The sequence below is a fragment of the Patella vulgata genome, chromosome 9 (genome assembly GCF_932274485.2).
Source record: "Patella vulgata chromosome 9, xgPatVulg1.2, whole genome shotgun sequence".
Taxonomy (NCBI): Eukaryota; Metazoa; Mollusca; class Gastropoda; family Patellidae; genus Patella; species Patella vulgata.
The window spans coordinates 2,504,119-2,525,160 of record NC_065887.2 but is presented as its reverse complement, the minus strand read 5'-3'; the positions used below and the strand labels follow the sequence as shown (position 1 = coordinate 2,525,160).

Genomic DNA, 21,042 nt, shown 5'->3' with positions numbered 1-21,042 from the left:
CTTGCTAAATCCAATATTATCAGAGCGAAGTCAAATTATTATTTTAAGAATTTGGTTACAAAAAAACCTTTTGATTGACATGTCAATGTCAGGAAGCGACCCCGAGGCCATACTTCGATCCGTTCTCGACAAATTGGGCATAATTATATTTCTGAAATTGACAGCAAGGGACCCCCTGGAGCACAAACACTCAACCTCGGTCTTCAAGCAGATGTCTGTATGAGGCTTCCCGACTACTCGTCCAACCGAAACTATTAATTGGTTGCGCTGGGTTAAATAGCGACAAATTGGTCTGACAAGGTCAAATTTTCGAAATAATGAGACACCCCTAAGCGCTGTGACATCATCATGTGAATAACAAACCAGGAAGGAGAAACGACACGCTTGTTGGCTCCGTTTTATTTTACAATTATCACGTGCGTGAGATTTTTTTTACTTCCTTTTTGTTTCTTTGATCTTCCTTCAACGAAGTTCGTTAATATAATCTATACTTATAATATTTGTGATTGTCGTTTGTTTGTCTGTCGGTTCAGGGTTGGCAGCAACAGTAGGGCTGTCCCGAGGCGGATCGGGGAGTAACATAGTCCTGGTGATGAAGGTCAATCACTTCCAGTTTTGGAGTTATACTGCTTCCAGGTCGTGGTTATATCTGTGCTACGCCGGGTCAACTGCGAGTGCACCGCTGTTCCTTGCAAGGTCATCCATAATGCACCACTATCAAGGGGTGTAACTACAGACTCCATAACAAATGTCCAGGTTACCTTTTGTCAGGGGCTGCCAAGGAAAATTGCCCTAGTTTTTAGGATGGGACAACAGAAGTCCATCTGTGTATGTAAAAATCCCTGACAGTTCCAATTTGAGGATGAGAAGGTGGAAACTCAGCTGTCCGGGTAAAAATTCTCCCACCTATCATTGAACATGTGACCATAGAATATTACTCTCAAAAATAACATAAGTATTCCATCCTCTTCAGCCATGTGGATATAAAATATGTTAGGTGTTTTTTTTCTTTAACACCACTAAAACTTCCAGTTGGATTTGATAATGCAGTAACAACTGTACTAAATAGTATATTATTACAGAGACAGCGAGAGACAACAATAAGAGGGTTGAATTGAAACCACGCCACTTGACTCCATGACATACCTATGTTCAGGCTATTCAGCCACACAATTTCAACTGATATTCAGAATGGTCATGTACAAGATATCTTCAACTTAAAGTAGCATTAGGTAAGATTAGATAAAGAACTGACAGTTCTTTCTATAATAGTTAAAAATAGATAATGAAAAGAGAATATGCTGAAAATTTCAGTCAAATTATTTCACTCTGAGCCTAGATATCGGCAATACAATTATAGTCTAGCCTAAACTATTACTACCAATGTTATTATAAAAAAGACTCGATTATCTATTTTTACGGTAACCACATCAACCACAGAACACATTTAAATCTACTTATATCGCAGCCATCCGACATTTAAGTCCTAACAAAAGACCTGCAATAGATTTAATGTATGTTTAAAGTCATGATGCACCATTTTAGCACTACAGAATCACTTGAAGACAACTATATTGTGAACATTGAATCTCTAAAACGAATATCAGACCAAAAATGGTTCAATTCCATTCAGTATTCACAAAGATACCATGAATTGAAAATATCATATTATTTGTTGTTATAAATGAATATAAATGTCATCTTTCTCTGCGTTTACCACCGACCCTACCCCATTTTCCATCAGTTACAGAAAACAGAACCCTTTTTTTTTTGGTCTTAGGACCAGCTCTGAAAACAAGTTTACATAGAAATGTAAATATATCAGAATTTTACGAAAATAATAGATAAAAGTTGCACTGAAATAACTTTATGGAGAAACTTTGTTCTTAAATAATACTACATTGTTTTTACTCTGTTAAGGTAACCCTGCCAGTTAGCTCTATCTGCTGGTTTAGATATACCCCCCACCCCACGTCTTATATGTCCTTCACTCCACAATCACAAAATAAAACAAGTTTAGTTTACGAAGAAAAAATTGATATTGAGAGATCTAAGTACATCTTGTAAATAGATATAGATTTCACTTTTTTTCTTTTGACCATCTGTCAATTTTAGAGGTTTACAACATTGGTATAGACAAAGAAATGAGTTACTCCTCCTATCTGACTACCATGTATATTCTCCTACTATCTGTCTATCATAAATACACAAAGCCTTTGGGTTTTATTCCTCCTATCTTTTGTCTATTACAAGATTTTATTCCTCCTACCATCTATCTATCTTGCAGATTTTACTCCTACCATCTGTCTATCTTGAAGATTTTATTCCTCCTACCATCTATCTATCTTGTCAATTTTATTCCTCCTACCATCTATCTATCTTGCAGATTTTATTTCTCCTACTATATGTCAATCATACATGCACCAAAGTCTGTGGGTTTTATTCCTCCTATTATTTGTCTATTACACGATTTTATTCATCTCACTAGATTTTATTCCTCCTTCTCCCTGTCTATCATACATACACCTAGTTTGAAGATTTTATTCCTCCTACCATCTGTCTATCACATGATTTGTTTTCAATAGTGTTTAGTTTATCAAACATCAAAATATTCCCTCACCTCCTAAATAAACCCCCTCAGCTGTTTTTACATGGATAATATTACTGGATAATGTGTCTATAACCTTTATCACCCAGCCATCTGGATAAACAAGGGATCTGGTTACTTTCGATTCATGATTATCATATGCTCTGGATGTACCAGACTTCCTGCTTTAGTCACAATCTAACCAGATATCTTTAAAAAGGAACAATTTGGTTATATTGAATAGATCTTTTAATTGATAAAGTTGGGAGAATCCTCAACAGATCACTTTAAATCAAAATAGTAATTATGTTTTTGTGCAAATTAGTTTATTGCAAATGCCGCTTAAATAGATCTCTTGATGTTCAAGACTTTTGTATTTTAGATGGTATCGTACCAGATATCTGGTTTGATCAATCTGTTTTGTTTATTTTTTTGAGTTAATTTAATCTCAAAATCGGCATCAAAGAAAGAAAAAAATATCTGATTAATAAAAAAAAATTATTTCAACTATTACGACATGTAATTTTTGATTCAGAAACATGCAGAACATTTTAAGTTACGAGTTCATTTTGGTGCTTTTTTTTTTAAAAAATGGACATTTAATCAATTCTGTTTGTTTTTTCTGGACAAAATGAAATTAAATCTGTTAAGTATGAAGAATTACCAGCTCAGTTCAGTTCAGTTCTGTGTGCTATTCAATTAAGATTTTTTTCCAATTATTTTTTACGTAGAATGTTTTTGTTAATTTTCACAAAAATGTAGAGTAATTAAGATACTGATTGGTTGTAATTTGTTGTAGAATAATTCTGTAATGTTGTATATTTAACAATTACGATAAAACTCCATGTATAACAGAAACACCCCTTTTCTGATCCCAAAAATCCAGGAAAAAACGATAGCCTGCCGCTGACAACACACGATTAAAATTCACAGTTTAGTCATCAAGTACAGTACAAGAAGCAGGCGGATAGGCCTATACAAACAGCAATATCTCTATTTTATATAACATGTTTATTAAAATAATGCTCATATTTTTGCTTTGAATTTGTATATTTGTAATATTTCTATTTGTAATATTTCTATTTGTAATATTTCTGTTTGTAATATTTCTATTTGTAATATTTCTATTTGTAATATTTCTATTTGTAATATTTCTGTTTGTAATATTTCTATTTGTAATATTTCTATTCGTAATATTTCTATTTGTTATATTTATAATACTTCTATTTGTAATATTTCTATTCCTAATATTTTTATTTGCATATTTTCAATATTTTTGTATATATGTAATATTTTTGTATATTGTGATATTTCTGTATATTTGTAATATTTTTGTACATTTGTAATATTTTTGTTTGTATATTTTTATAAGATTTTGATAATTTGATGAATCTATTTGAAAATAGGCATACTTAAAACAGAAAGAAATATTTTACACCATGAACATGGTTTTTAAAAGGCTTAAATAACCACCGATCAAGCATCAGTAACTCACACCTGAAGCATGGTCACAAAAAGGCAGGAAACTTAGATCATTAACAGTTTAGTTTTGCCATAATTCTGCTTCACAAATTTAATTTAAGCTGGAATTAATATCTTTTTTGTAACACATTGAAGGATCGAATTTGTGAGAAAATCTGCATTTGAGAGAGAGAGAGAAATGGGGTTTAAGTCCACTCGACACAAACTAGGTCATTTCGGGACTACCATATGGTTTGATTTTATTTCAATAATTCGCTTGCGCATAGGGGTTTTTAGCAGTGGGAGGAAACCGGAGGACCCGGAGAAAACCCACGAGGTTGGACAGGCGACCCTACCCCTTGTCACGTACAACCGTGGATTTGAAACCACGCCAGTCGACTCAATGACAGACTTTATGATACAGCGCGCTCACGCTAACCATTCAGCCATCCAACCCCCCCATCTGCATTTGATGTGATAACTATCATCTGAAAAACTTTTCACCGTCTCAAATATCGAGTTGATTTTATTTTTACTTATAGACCTATAATGCTAAATCTCTTTGATCTTTGGGGTATATTCTATGCCCGGAATAACTTGTGTCCTGAAAGTCTGGAGCGGCTTTGAATAGATACATGGGAATTTGGGGGTTTTCGTCTGAAAGTTTTTTTTTAAACCTGTTCTGGGTTATTCTTCCAGGGTAGGGTTTTTTTTTCTATAAGAAAGCATGACATAAGGTTTTTCTTACTGGAATTCTGGGATATTCTCATTTTACGTACATGTAAACATAGATGGTTTATAAGCAAGATAAAGTCCTCGACTTTGGTTATGTTTGGGGAAGAAAGACTTCAGAAAAAAACCCTTGAAAGAAAAACCTTGGCCTGCTGACCTCGGTTTTTCTTTTATTCTTGGGTTATTTTCTTCAGTCTGTCTTTCCCCTGGTGTTTTATCCTACACAGAAAATCTTACAACCCAACCTGGAAATAAAAAATCTCAGGTTTGTCCTTTAGCAGAGTATAAATCGGGCCTTGAGACCTAAAATCAAGAAAGGAATACAACCTCTCTACCTCTCTCTCTCTTTCTCTCTCTCTCTTTCTCTCTCTCCCTTTCTCTCTCTGTCTGTATAATTAAGGAATTAGATGTTAATCAGTGTTTAAACAAGTAAATTGATTGATCAACCATTATGTTATATAATCAATCAATCAATCAATCAATCTATAACTTGTATTGATTAATGTTTTAACTCTATTTATTTTACACTCATTACAACATGGCCGTTCATCATTTCTATTTTAAATTGATTTTTATAGACATGGGAAATAAAGCAGCTTACTGACAAACATATAAATCGTTCATATTTTTCTTTTACTGGTGTATGAACAAATTATCTTTGTCATTTTTAGACTAACATGTGTGGATATTTTGTACAATTTGCAGGAGTACACATGTATGAATTTTATTTGGACAGCAGTGTTTCTGTCTTATCATTGTTAACCGAATTATGTCTATTATCAATTTTATGTGGACCTCATTTATTTTTGTCCCATCCAAACAACTGAGTAAACACGGTATTGGTATATCCATTTCCAGTTGTTGAGTAAAAAGAAAGTTCTCCTTAGAAAAACTTGAGGTAATCTGATGAAATTATTTATAAATATTTTCAAAATAATATTTCATCTGTTATTTGACATGTTGCTATTAATCACGAACAGGTGCAACGAATGAAAAAATGATTTTGATAAAGGAATAATCTGAATGACCATGGCATATAAGTGTTTTAGTAAACATGACTTCATATTAAGATAAGTTTAGTTGGCAGTTGGAATTTGATATAGTTGTAGGCTATAATGCCACTGTCCAGGACAAAATTGCCCTCATCATATAGCACTCTGTAGTAAGTTAAAGGACATTTAATTTCATTCCTGAGAGCTTGTATATGTACAACTGGCTCTTCCTGTTGAAAACATGATATTCCATTTTATTTCTCCTTCAATTCACCCACCTTTCTCTCTCTATCCTACATTTCATTTTTCCTTTTAATTCATCTACTCTTTTCTCTATTCTATTCTATCATATTCTTATATTCATTTATCTTTTTCTCTATCTAACATCCATTTCTCCTTTATATCTTATCTCATCCCTCTCTCTTCTCTCTATCCTGTGTCAATTTCATTTATAATTTTATTCATTCCCCCACCATTCTCTCTATCCTACATTCATCTTATTTTTCCTGATTCATTCATCTACCCCTCTCTATCGCATCTGCACAACTTCCTCCGATTCTATGTTTTTCACTCTCCATCTGCCATTCCAAAACAATCATCATAGCCCTAGCATAAATTAACCAACCAGATCTAATTACATAAAAAAACAAAAAACCATGTGACCTATCCCATCATACCCACCTGTCCAAACAGATCGGTTCCTAACGTAACAAAACTCCTCCTCTAGAGGGCGCTTTGTACCATCATCAAATTAACTTTAACGATGATACGACTTTGATAGGGTGTGTGTGTGTTTTTTGTTGCGAACATACGGCAGTAACTCGTCTTCATCTGGTGTTTATCTGTAATAGTACTTTCGTCAAATTAACGTTGACTAGGATGAGATGATAAGAATATCCGTTTCATATTTTACACAGATGTCGTCTCATTTAATATAAAACATCTTTTCAGGTTTAAATTATTTATTTATTTGGTTCCATGTTTGACAATATTTAACCATTATCTTATTTTGCTTATCTCCCCTTTGACAAGTCTTAACCCTTTATGTTGTAAAATGAATTGTGGTTTGACAAGTTTTAAACCCTTTAAAGTTGTAAAATGAAATTGGGTTTGACAAGTTTTAACCCTTTAAAATTGTAAAATGAAAAGGGGTTTGACAAGTTTTAAGCCTTTAAAGTTGCAGAATGAAAAGGTGTTTGACAAGTTGCAAAATGAAAAGGGGTTTGACAAGTTTGAACCCTTTAAAGTTGTAAAATGAAATAGGGTTTGACAAATTATAAATGATAATGAAATGAAATGGGGTTTGACAAGTTTTAAGCCTTTAAAGTCAAGGAGTTCGACTGCATATTTTTGGGTTTGGGACAATGTCTTAATTTCTTTCATAGTTTGGTCAACTAAAATTCGTCATTTTACATTTCATTAAAAAAATCAACAAAAAAAAAATCTTGCGGCTTGCAATTCAATTGGATTAAAAGAGGCCTATCAAAATAGTGTACACAGCACTTATACGGTTTGTAGGAGATACCAAATGCTGCGAAATTTTCAAATCAATGGAACTCACTGCCACATGATGTCCCTCACCTTAATTTCCTTCATCACGTGATAATAAATAAAATGAAAAGAAATGTGGTTTAACGTCCTACTGTTCTGCTCTGACTGGGCTTATGAGGACGGGCATACATGTACGATATGAAGTGTGCTATGAGGGTGATTTTGCCTGGACAGCGGCACTATAGCCTACTCTCATATCGTATTCTGTCAAGGGTTCTTTTACGTCCATGGCAATGTGTACAGGTGACCTTAGTTTTTGTCCCATCCAAACGACTATACATTGTCTCTTGTCAGGTCCTCAGTCCTGCACCACCAATAAGGGGGTACCACACCGTTAATAAAATAAAATAGCTACCTATGATGTAAGAAATTATAACCAAGGCAACGTCCTAAATAATATACAATTTTTATATTAAAGTAATTTATACTGATACTTAAAATCCAAAAACCAAATGACACAAAATGCAATAACGGACTGAAAATTTCCCATAAATTACTCAACCAATGAGACAGCTGTTTACATTCACCAAAACGAAAAAAAATCATTCAAAATATTTTTCGACAAATCATGGAGTGTTTTTAAGTCACCTCACGTTAAACCAAACACCGAAAGGTTGGAATCACTGTTAGTTCTGAATTTTTGATGTTTAAAATCCTCGACAGTAATAGAACCCTTTATTATTACAGGTGACGACTACTAATTGAAGACAGCGCCATCTGTCAATGACGTCTGGTAGCATGCGACCAGTGTCTGTTCCAAATCCTACATGTGCATGCATTTTTCAGCAGCTTTTCATTTTTTTTTTCTCCCAAACTCACTTAAATCTACAGAAACTTAAGGAGTTGCTGTTGAAAAGTGCAGAGAATATTTTTTAGGAACTTAAGGATAGGAAAATTCAAATTTCTATTTTAAAAAAAGGGGTTTTATTTCTACAAATGTGAACTGATTGATTAAAAGGCAGTGATCAGATAAAATAACAATCATCTACATTGGATACATTTAAAAATAAATCAATTTAAATATAACACACTATTGAATAAACACCTGTCAGATTGGGTAAATGGAGTTTTTGTCATGTTTTTTTTATTGTTTAATATAAGATTTAAGATTTGGAGGTTTTTTTTTCGGTTTGGACCAAAAATTTAACAACGGTCCCGAAATTCCTGGATCCATTCTTGTATCGTATAATAATATTTATCCGTAAAAGCAAAGCACAAATAAAATATTTTCTAAATTCAAATGATTATTAATTTAATCGTTTGGTCATTAATAATTAGGGAAATTTAGTTTGCCACTAATCACAAGATAAAAACACAGTTTATGTTAAAGGAGCTAAATCGCTAATATTTGGGACCTAGAAATTGACAAAAATGGGTCGCAACACATATAATAACGTAACATGAATGTATATAAACTGATTTACATTCAATCGTTTCTGTTTTTACTGTAATTTCTAATCAGTTATGTTCGGCAAAATACGCCAGAAGTCTCATGTGAATGGCAATCTTTAGCGTCTGGTTTTTCCAGTCTACACCGATGGTATTTATTGCGCATTTTCTCCAGATAAGAATATAGCATCACCATTTGACATGACTTCTGGAATATGTCTAGCCCAGTTCTTTGAGTCCCTTGTTCCAAATGGCGCTGAAACGCATTATGGTACACAATTCATGTACCAATGGTAAAATGTTTATTTTGTTTTAAATATTGGATATCAGAAGCTCATCTTTTCCCTGTAAGATCACAAGACCAATGTTGATTTGAATTGACAAATAATTCGTGTTTTTAATTTTGAAGATTTTTGATGATATTGAATTAGCAACTTTAATAAGTAGTCGAAAATAGACTAGTCTTTAACTGCTTCTTGAAACAGCCATGAGATTGTGAATTATTTATGCTCAAGGGTAATGAATTCCATAGATTTGGTACAGTCTATGAGAAACTGGGAATCCAAAGGCATAATATACATCATTTTGGAACCAATGAATTCTGTGAAACAAGCCTTGAGTACCGGTAGGCCAGTGCTTCACCTTTCTGACATTTGTAAGTTACACACAGATAGCACAGACGTTTGAATTTAATTCTGCTTTTCACTGGAAGCCAATGTAAATCCTATAACTATTGTGTGATATGGCTATTTCTACTAGATTGATCCACAATTCTAGTTTCAACACATGTTGTTTAAAACTGTCTGGTTTTCTCCCAAAAAATGGTGTGGCGATCATCGCATACAGGAAAACATCTCTTCACATGCACATGTGTATTCATCAACAGTTGAAATTCTTTAAATATTTTAAGGCAAAAAGTTGTAGAAATTTCTTCTTCTGAGAAATGTAAAACAATTACCATTTATACACAAAATGGATTTAAACCGAACACATTAAAACCACAGGAAACCAGGCAAAAATACCACAAAAACTTTACATAATAATCAAAAAAAGTTGTTCGAGAAAAGAGAATGAAAAAATATCAGATTCATAAAAAATAAAGAACATCAAATTGAAAGATTATCTTAACTTTTTAAAAATTGGTTCAAAATGTTCTAAAAAGTGATCCTGTATGCATACCCTATGCACATTATTATTATTTTGTTGTTTGTGAATCAGCCATTACTAATCACTTTCGCATTGACTTGTATAAAATGTTTTTCCTGCGCTCATTACAAATGACGCCTGAAACCATAGAATAAATGAATTGTTTGTTCATTGTGTCTTAAATATTGGATATTAGGATCCCTTATTCTCAAGGCAACATAACAACATCAATTTGGATGGAAATGGGTCATATTGAATTCTAAATTGTGTCTTTAATTTTTTATATCATAGATAATATTGGGTTAGAGGTTTAGCTCATTTAATTACAGGTATATGTTTGATTTAATTCCCCACCTGTATGATGTCACTAATTACCTGTGTACACCTTAAAAAACTATCTCAATTACCTATATATTTTTTTAAAACTATCGCCTTCCTTAAGCCCAGTCGGTAAAGAAAAGTATAACATTAAATCAATTCCATTTCATTTCTTTCAAACTATCTATTTACCAAAACATTTTCTATCATAAAAGAATTACACAAAATTTCTGACATCTTAAAAAAAATTTCCATTAAAAATTCTAATTTCAAGATGGGTTTTGTTTATAAAGTGAACGGGGGTTGGCATACCTGTACATAAGTATATATACGCGTGACACGTCTAACGTTACGCATCCTGGGGTGTATACCTAGTCTAAACATTTACTTGTAAATAAATTGCTACATCTTAGCATCGCAGGGATATTTTCCTGAATCCAATTAGAGAGACTTTATCCTTGCCTCCACCTTTATCTAAATATTTTGTTTTTCATCCAATTTATTTAGTTTATTTTTTTCTTCTGTTTAGCAAAAAAAAATTTGCTGACAGTTTGAACAGAAAAATATTTATTGTGAAAGAAATTGGAAAACTTGAAAATAAAGGATGTTATTTATTGAAAGCGTAATAAGAGTTTGTATTTATCTTTCAAAGGTTGTTCTTATTCAAGTCTTATTTTGTGAAATTACTATTTTGGTTTTCAAAGTAAATATTTGTTTTATTTTGAAGTTTTGTTTAACAAATATTTTATTTTTCATTAATTAATTTTAAAATTTTCAGGTGAGTATTTTCAGACATGTTTTAATCTTATGTTTTATTTTGAAGCTGGGTTTTTTTTTTGTAGAGCTTTCTATTTCATGTTTAACAAATATTTATTTTCCATTAATTAAATTTAATGTCTACAGGTAAAAAGTGTCTGATCGGATGTTTAAAGGTAAATCTAATTAAAGGTAAAGAGGTGTTTACAGTCTTTCAGAAGTTAAAGTGGCGCTGTCGCACTAACCGGGACTAAATACTTGAGATCTTGCTTATTTTGAATTCAAAATATAAGTAAGCTATAACTGTAACCTAGGTATCATTTAATCTTGTGTATTTAGCACTAATTTCTTTCACATTCATTTAATATCAAATCTTTGTTTAAAAATATGTAAAAATCATTTCAAATCACCCAAAATCATCTAATTTGTACTTGTGTCCAGTTTAAAGCTGACTGATTAATTTTGATAATGAGAGTCAAATTTAAAAGTATTTAATTTCTCGATCACTGTTCAAAAATAAACAACCCAACTGATTATTGATGTATAATGATTAATTTTTGAACAGTGGTCAGAAAATTAAATACTTTTAAATTGGACTCTCATTATCAAAATTAATCAGTCAGCTTTAAACTGGACACAAGTACAAATTAGATGATTTTGGGTGATTTTAAATAATTTTTATGAATTTTTAAACAAAGATTTGATATCAAACTTATGTGAAAGAAATTAGTGCTAGATACACAAGATTAAATGATACCTGGGTTACAGTTTGTCCGTGTAAAATTCTATCATAGCACACTGTATGGCATATACTCATGAAGAACAGTAGGACGTTAAACAACATTTTATATCAGTTATAATATTTCCAACAAACTGCAGCTCATCTAGAGTTTGTTTTATTTTCTACCTAGACATGAAAAAGATGAGATTTGTAACATGCAGCCTGAGTTGTTTATTGTTTATCATATCTCCGTTATATGCTGTAAACCATTACCTATATCATACACTGTTTTTCTACCAGGATTGGATATCGTTCAACAATAACAAATTATGACAAACAGAATATGTTACTATTTTACGCTTTCTGGCAAGCACTTAAAATCGGCACTTATCCCATCATCCTTTAGATCATATTTCTTTTATGATATTTTCTCTTTTAGTGAATCTAAAAACTAACGTACTTACAGAAATATTACAGTCTGTATTAATGGTTTATAATCTATATACAATGTCACAATATGACATAGTCTGTATTAACAGTTTATAATCTATATACTAATGTCATAATATGTCATAGTCTGTATTAACGGTTTATAATTGATATGTCATAATTAGGAGATAAACACTTCCGGTTTCGTATTTAGAGCGGGTTTATTGTCCAATTAACCACACTTGAATCATAAGAGCATGAGACACGATATATAATTGATATACAATGTCATGAAATATTATAATCTGTATTATTATTAAAGGTTTATAATTGATATACACAAGGTCATGATATACAATGTACAATGTTTATAATTGATATAAGTTGCCACGATTACATCTAGTGTAACCAATGATATTGTTAATTACTACAATCACAGGGATTATAACATGTCAGCAGGAGTGACAGGAATGTTCACCTCCCCTTCCAGACTCCCACAGAAAAAGTTCCCCCTGGAGATATTCGACCCTATAAAACGTTCCCCTGGTAAACTTCCTGTCTAGTCATATTTTCCCTCCTAGTTTTAAATTTATCAACGCTACTAAACATATTTAATGTTTCGAGAGGAAATGAAATGAAGTTGAACATCCTATTTGTCTACTCAAATCAGGCTGTAGACAACACAAGCTTTTCAACCTGTCAAAGGTGTTTTATGTACCTTTTAGGGACCTCAGTTTATCATCCTACCCGAACAACTATATTCCTTGCCATACTGCACCACTGACTAGTGGGAAACAATGCCGAAAGAAACTAAGAAACTTTCTCTGCCAATATCTTGATTGGACCCAGGACCTTGTAGTTACCAGGTTGTTGTGACTCGAGAATAAATTTAAAATAATTGAACTAATTACTGTCTCGTCAAAAAAAGATGACGTTTACCTCCGTACATTTCAGCTCGAATTTCAAAAGCATAAAATATGAGAAGCATATTAAAGACAGGTTTATTTAATTAGTGACGAAATAATTGATGAGTTTAATTAGTAATATTTTAATTACTGATTGATTTCAGACATTTAATTAATGATATCGGCTTCCGATACTCAACATAGATTTCCATTTCCACATGAGAAGAAAGTGGGAGGAACAATAATATACTGGTAAAACCAAACATTTCAATATTCTGTTTGTTGGATGTGTTTTCATGTAATATTTTATTAAACATACATACATTATTCAAGAGCTAAATCTGCCAATTGCAGATCTTTCTTTAGGCCTGAAATGTTATTAAATTATTAATTAGACATTAATTAACTTATCCAGACTATAATCAACTCTTGATGCTATCGCTTTGTGAAGGATAATTAAATGTAAAAAGAGATAATTGAGACTATGTTTTTTATTCTACCAACTTTAGTAATGATGATCGAGGCTATGCCTAAAATTCAATCGCTAATATCTCAGTTCAGAGTGCAGTAATTTGTCTGAATTTTTCAGCATATTCAGTTATTTTTTTTAAACTACTGGTATTATAGCAAGAACTGTCAACTCTTTATCTAATCTCCCATATTGCCCTCTTAATAAATAATTTTTGATATTCTCCTGTGTTATAAATTGTATTTTATGGGCCGGTCACACAGGCTTCCGCGAGTTGATCACGTGTAATTTTGCTATAAATTTTGCAAATTTTTTCTACACGCGGTGAAAATCAACCAATTTGTCTCAGACATGCTGGACACGCGAATGACAAGTGGACCACACGCGCGCGTGTGCATCGCGTGTCCACCACGAGTCCTCCGTGTGTGAGCGCTTGTGGTCAGAAAATGGGGTCACACGCAGCGCGTGTGTATCACTTGTGCTCCACATGTGCTCCGCGTGTGAATCACGTGCCGATCACTTGTGCTCCGCTTGCCGCCCGCGTGTATAAAAGCCGCCGCGTCCGGTGTTCTGGATCAGTATCGATCAATATTCCGTAGAGTAAAGATCAAAATCATGGCACCGAAATCAAAGAAGGGCAACTCCACGCCCAAGAAGATGAAGAGGCAAGCAAGGCCCAGGCCGAAGGCAAAAGTCTCGGAGCCTGAAACTGCTACCGAGGAGGTGGAGAGCAGCACCCCCGAGCCCCCCCAGGGCAGCAAGAACAGGCAGTCCAAGAAGATGGGCATAAAGGTGACGGCTCGTGTACATGCTGCTGCTGCCGCTGCTGGTGTCCCTGGTTCCAATGGCAGTGGAGAAGAGGACGAGCTTCTTCCTGATGGTAAGTACAATTTATGTAACATGTTTTTGATTTTTTATTTGGAAATACTCGTTACTAGTATAACGTGACGTGTTCAAAATTTATTTTATTTAAATATTCGTTTACGTGGCTGTCAGAAAGTATTCAAATTTATTTATTTCAATTTTATTTATGCTGAAGTGTTCATTTGATATGTATGTTTTTCAACATTCCTTACTATTTATTAAAAATACCTTTATTTTCTCTTTTCATTTTGTACAACAGTTGCAAACACTCCAGTCAGCACGAGTGGTCCTTCTAAGAGCACTGCCACTATGCCCGTCGCCACTCAGGCTGAGCCACAGCTTGTGCCACTGGAGAACCCTGCCTCACCTTCGTCACCTGCGTCACATGACCCCACACCCGAAGTTCTGGTGCGAGAGGAGCCTGTGGAGGAGCAGAAAGAGGCTGATGGTCATGCCAAGGGCAAGGGCAAGAAGCCGAGAAAGCCAAGAGGTCCCAAGAAGGAGTGGAAGTTGCCACCTGACACAGAACAGGATCTGGTTGAGTGGATGCGAGACAGAAGTTACTTGTGGATGCGCAGTCAACGTGACTACAAGAAAAAGACAGAAGCCTGGGAAGCTAAAGCAAAAGAAATTGGTATCTCGACTGACTACCTCGGGCACTGGTGGGAGAACTTGAAGGACTGGTACGTCAGGCTGATCAAGGTTGCCAGTGGCCAGGAGCGCAAGCTTCTCACCGACAGGGACAAGTGGGTGCTGAATAATATTTCCTTCTACAAAGGTCAGTACATATGTTGATAATTATTTCAAACATTTCCATTTTTCAAAAGCATTTTTGTACATTTAATTTTAAAATTTAAAACATAATAATTACTACGATTTAGTGTAATGATTATTCAGAAATTCACTTGTCCCTAATAACAGTCCTTTAATATTGTTCAGAAAAATTTGAATGCAAAACACTTAACAAACGTTTACCTTCTTTCAGCTGCCATACCTGATGAAGAATCTGACACTGTCATGCAGATCCGACGTACTGCTGCTGCTGGCTCTACTACTGGTTCTGCCGCTGGTTCTGCCTCCACGTCCACAGCAAGACCCCCTCTGCTATCCTTGGATGACCCAGCTGAGACGGAGAGACAGTCAGGCAATGTGCTCGAAGACCTCGAGAGGGAGGCAGCAGAGCTCGGATCAGTCAACTCTAGTTTCCAGCACAGGAAGAGGAGGAGGAAGGAGGACGAGGCGGAGAGCTGGATGCCCGAACTTCGTAAAAATCTTCAGACCAACCAAACACTCCTTGCAAAGCTGATGGAAAAAATGCTCGAGGACAAGGAGAGGGAGAAGAGCCAGCGTGAACCCTTCATAAGCTATGTCACCCAGACTCTCAGGTCTTGCAGTCTTCAAGACTTCAACAATGTCAAAGAGCTCATATCGGATATACTGAAACAGATAAAGGCTCAATCTGAAAGACCCTCAGCTTCCACTTCGGCTCCTCCAACTTGCACAGCCGCCTCCTTTGGGCAGTATCATCAGTACCATCAACAGTACCCTCAGCATCAGCAGTACTTCCAGACACAGCCCAACTATTATGCCTGGCAGCATGGTGTAGGGGGAGGAGGGGGAGGATACCAACAGCAGCAGCAGTACCCTGGGCAGCAAGAGCTTCAACAACCCAACCTCAGTACTCCTCGTCAACACACAGCATCTTCAGAATCGATGTCCAGAGCACAGAGCACTGCCCTAGGTGGGGATTGGTCGTTCAACATGGAGCAGAGCAACTTCGGCCGTGTTTCACAAGACAGTATGAACACCCCACCATTCTCGACAGTGTCACCAGCAACTCACCGACCTCCCATTCTGGCATCTGCAGCTTTGGGTGCACCACCATCCTTGTCAACACCACCAGCCGTGGAACCAACAGCAGTTGAGAGTGACACTCAGTCTGTGGCTACTCAGGGAACTCGTGACAGTTACAGTGAGGATGAGGATGCATGAAGGTTTCATGTTACACTGACAGTTGTATTTTGTTGTGTTGGGATGTGGTGCATGGTGCTACAGTGACATTCCTTGAACTGATGTATTTTGTATTTTGTTTTTGCCATAGCATGGATTGCTAGCAGTGACTTTCTTTTATTTCACTTGTTATACACGTGATACGTGATAATAAAATTGTTGAACTGTTACTAATTGTTTTTCGTGAATAAATTGAACTTTGTGAAATGGTTTAAGAAATGAAATTAAAATTTGTCGAGTTTACGGCGTGATGAACGTCGGGGAAAAGTGCACTTATTTGTATAACGCACGCCGTAAACTCGACAAATTTAATTTCATTTCTTGTAATTACAACTCAACAAATTTCATTTGATTTTATCGATTTATAGCGAACAAAACTAGTAAAATTACTCCGTAGAAAAGTAGTCCGTTTGCAAAACCTTGTTCATCGCCCAATGAACTTGGATTGTATGTTGCATCTCAGTCAATCAGAAAATAGTATTTGCACCATGTGACTTAGAAGTTGTAATTATAATAAAATGAAAGTGGGAGAATATTGCAACAAAAATGTATTTCAAATGTCAAAAATAAAAGTTGAATAAATACTTTATGTAACTTCTTTTCTTTGTCATTTCAAATATTTTTATTCCAATAATCTTTCATTTTTATTTTATAACCATATTATTGAATGGCAACAAATGTAACAATACATTGAAAATAATAAATTTTAAAATTATTGCAATAAAATAAAATTACATCTCAAATGAAAAGAAATAAAAGTGAGTTTAGGACTAAAGGTCCTAAGCTTACTTTTATTTTTTTCAAATTTGAAATGTACTTTATTTTATTGCAGGATTTTTTTCATTTATTTTATTATATAATAGTTTTATCAAAGTTTTATTGCCACAAATGCTGCCCCCCCCCCCCCCAAACACATACTGCCACAATGCCCCCAAACACTATCATTTGTCCACACTGTCACTTCCACAAGAACTAGTCAAGGAGCATGTTGTCTTGCCATGCAACACTCCCAGCAGGGGATGAACACCATTCCATTATGAGATTCCTCTGAGCCTTGGCCAATTTGTAGTCTCTGTTGGTTCCTGGTAGGTTCTCAGGTCTTGTGTCATCCAGATTCTTTCCTCGACGCCATTCACCAGGCACCAGGGCTCCATCAGGGCGTTCAATGTCAACAAGTCTGTTTTGCATGACAGGATACCTCGTGCGCATCAGGTTGTGGAGGACCACACATGCCTTGACAATGAGCCTAACCGTGTCTGGTTGGTGCATCATTGTTGTTAGTAACACCTGGAATCTGTTGGCAAGAATGCCAAAGGCATTTTCCACCACCCGTCTTGCTCTTGACAATCTGTAGTTGAAGATTCTTTGTTTTCTTGATAGCTGTCTGTTCCCAAAGGGCTTCATCATAAAGCTTCTCAATCCAAATGCATCGTCACCCACCAGGAAGTAAGGTAGATCTTCTGTGTCCCCTGGGAGGGGAGTAGGCTGAGGGAATCCAAGAATGTCACCGTTCTGTAAGCCTTCTTTAAACTCACTGGCATTGTAGATATGCGCGTCTGATGAGGCCCCCTTGCCACTCACGTCCACCCATAAGAACTTGTAATCACTGGTCACCACAGCCAAGAGAATAATGCTGAAAAAACCCTTGTAATTGTAGAATTCAGAGCCAGAGTTGGGAGGGGCCTTGCATGCTATGTGTTTGCCGTCTATAGCTCCAATCACGTGAGGGAAATTCCACCTGTTCAGCCAATCGTCTGTAATTTGTTGCCACTGTTCGGGGGTTTCTGGAGGTGACAGCATCTCCTCACGATATACATGCACGATTGCCTCACAAACTTCACGAACAATGAGGCTTATGGTGTTGTGTGGGACACGCCAGCCATACTGCATCTCCCTGTATTTCGAGCCTGATGCAAGGTGCCTCAAGGTGATGGCCACCTTTAAGCCTGGGTCCAAGGGAGCTCGCCAATTGGTTGTCTCCTTCGTCAGTGTTGGTGTCAGCCTTTCCACCAGTTCATCATACATCACCGGAGGCATTCTCATAAAGTTCTTGAAGGCACGGGGGTCCTCGTTCCTCAGCTCCACCATCAGCCTGTCATACAGCCCCAGCTGTGGCCTGCGGTTGATCCATTGGCGCACCCATATGGCTCTGACTCTTCTTTGTCTTCTCCTCACTCTTCTTCTGACATCCAGGGCTTGCTGAACCTGAAGTAGCTGGTTCTGATGTTGCTGGAACAGCATAACCAAAGCATTACGATGCGCCGGATCCATGTTGCCTCTTCAACGTCTTGATCACAACTGATGAAAAATGGCCCACACGCGATCTTTTTATAGCAGAAATAACTAGTGGTACAAACGAGATTGGGTCGTGGACGACACGCGAATCAGTCGTGGTTCAATCGCGATTCAACGCGAAAACACGCGAATGGCCCGCGGATGACTCGTGACACAATCCCTGAGGAAGCCTTTTACACGTGGAGCACACGCTATCACAGGTGGTAGGAACGCTGTAGACACGCGGATCACAAGTGGATGACAAGTGCTACACACGCAGTCACACGAAGAAATTTTGCGTTTGCCCGCGAGTGACCACTTGTCGTCCACTTGTGATCCGCGAGTGTACCACGTGTTATCGCGTTTGGCCCGCGTTTGTACAGCGTTTACACCACGTGTGCGACACGCGGTGGCCGTTGCGCCTAATTTTTGTGCTGCTCAAAAATAAAATCGGACTCCGTGCGCGTGTAAAATTTTTCGCGCGTGTGCGCACTTGTTATTCGCGAGTCCACCACGTTTCATTCACGTGTCATTCACTTGTGACCGCGCTTACTTCGCGTTTGACAGTTCTTCCTCGCGATACACTCGTGATCAACTCGCGGAAGCCTGTGTGACCGGCCCTTAACCTTTTAAAACTTTTATTGTATCTTTAGTGTTGCATTTCAGCACTCTTGGCGATTAATGTCTTAAACAACCAATTGATAATTAGGCTAAAGTTTTATTATGTTAGAATATTTATTTTAACATAAAATCCAAATTGTATTTTTTTGCCATTTTAGTTGTTGGATTATTTTAATGTTGTTGATGTGAAAGTAAATCATATTCAGATTTATAAAGTTGTTCCTGGTTTTACTGAATTAAGGCTTTCTGTTACATCAGCTTGCATCCTGTGCATTGCGTCGGAAAAGAGTCATTCGCTCTTCCCACAAGCATGAATCAGGATATTTTTGGGGGGTGAGTCATTTGTGTGTGGGTTTGGACTTGAGGAAAAAGTTATTCACTCTTCCCATCTTGGTGTTTAACGTCTGCTTCTACCGACGGCGATATCGCAGACATGTTGTCTTAATTTTTATTTTTATTATTGTAGTGCACATGCTTGGGTCTTTTCTGTGGGAGGAAACTGGAGTAAACCCACAAGGCTGAGAAGGTGCCCTTATCTCCAAGCCACCTTACGCTCACACCAGGGATCGAAACCACGAACGTAAGCCAGAAGTGACCAACCAACTAGAGATGGAAGCATGACACGCTAGACCATTAGGCCATACCCCCACCCAGTCCATGCCGTAGTGATAATATTGAAGGGTAAATATAGTGTATTTATAATGAATCCTGGAAGCCATACAGGCAATTGACTACTGAGAAAGAGTTATTTCAGATTTACAGAATAAACAGACAGGAAATTGTGAAACCCTCGAATATCGCTATCAAAAATTACTATTACACAAATATTTGATTAGAAAATTAAAACCATCCAAGTTGAAATTTGTTGTAGGAGGTGATTTCTGTGGTCGTCAAGGTGATCACCTGCCAGATTATATATCTACAGGAAGCGCCTATGATTGATGAGGTTTCTGTGAAGTGTATGAATATTTAACATGTGTTGAGATGAGATGGTGTGATGAGGTTTCTGTGAAGTGTTCGTTGACAGGTTTTCTCCTAGTAAAATATTCATACATTCCTTTTCGGATATAAAATGGAATGGGGTATAATGTCTCACCAAGACAATACCTAACATATAGTTAATGTCTCATCAACATGATACCTTTGGTTATTTTGGGACTAACATATGGTTAATGTCTCATCAACACAATACCTTGGTTATTATGAGACTAACATATGGTTAATGTCCATCAACATGATACCTTTTGGGACTAACATATGGTTGTTTTTAGTTCTACGGTTATGTGTAGAATGCAAGGGAGAGAATTTTGCCCGGAAGCAGCATTTGTGTCTAGTCTTATTCGAATTCCAACTGTCAAGTGTTTCATTTACATGAAATGAAATGATGTTCAACATCCGACTTTACTGAACCATTACAGAGAGAAATTGGGTTTAACGACCACTCAACACAAACTAGGTCATTTCAGGACTAACATATGGTTTAATGTATTTTCCTTAATTTGCTTGTGCTTAGTGGTCTTTTAGTAGTGGGAGGAAACCAGAAGACCCTGAGAAAACCCACAAGTTTGGACAGGCGTCCCCACTGCTTGTCACGTACAAGCAGGGAATCGAAACCACGCCATTTGACTCAATGACAGACCTTATGATTTTATGCGCACGTTTTAAACCACCCAACCCCCCATTCTAATGAAGACGTGCATGGTGTTACGAGGTAAATTTCTACTTCTGTGTCGATGAATGGCATCTGTACTGCAACACTGACAAGGGGAAAACAGCAAGGAAGGAACACCATCTAGTCATTCAGATGGGATGAAAAA

At 36.2% G+C, this 21,042-nt stretch overlaps 2 protein-coding genes across 3 annotated transcripts in view; one reads left to right on the top strand and one right to left on the bottom strand.

Annotated features, from left to right (window-relative positions):
* LOC126832493 (polypeptide N-acetylgalactosaminyltransferase 1) overlaps nucleotides 1-21,042 on the bottom strand; it is an 84,640-nt gene that overhangs the window by 23,760 nt on the left and 39,838 nt on the right. The gene's annotated exons all lie outside the window — the stretch shown is intronic.
* Nucleotides 13,713-16,928, top strand: LOC126832183 (uncharacterized). Of its 2 annotated transcripts, XM_050562891.2 has the most exons (3): nucleotides 13,713-14,336; nucleotides 14,580-15,098; nucleotides 15,306-16,928. In XM_050562891.2, the coding sequence occupies exons 1-3, from the start codon at nucleotides 14,072-14,074 to the stop codon at nucleotides 16,310-16,312; spliced, it is 1,791 nt and encodes a 596-aa protein (XP_050418848.1). In that variant the 5' UTR covers nucleotides 13,713-14,071; the 3' UTR covers nucleotides 16,313-16,928. The 2 variants fall into 2 exon arrangements, with proteins under 2 accessions (XP_050418848.1, XP_050418849.1); XM_050562892.2 differs by having other exon boundaries at nucleotides 13,713-15,098.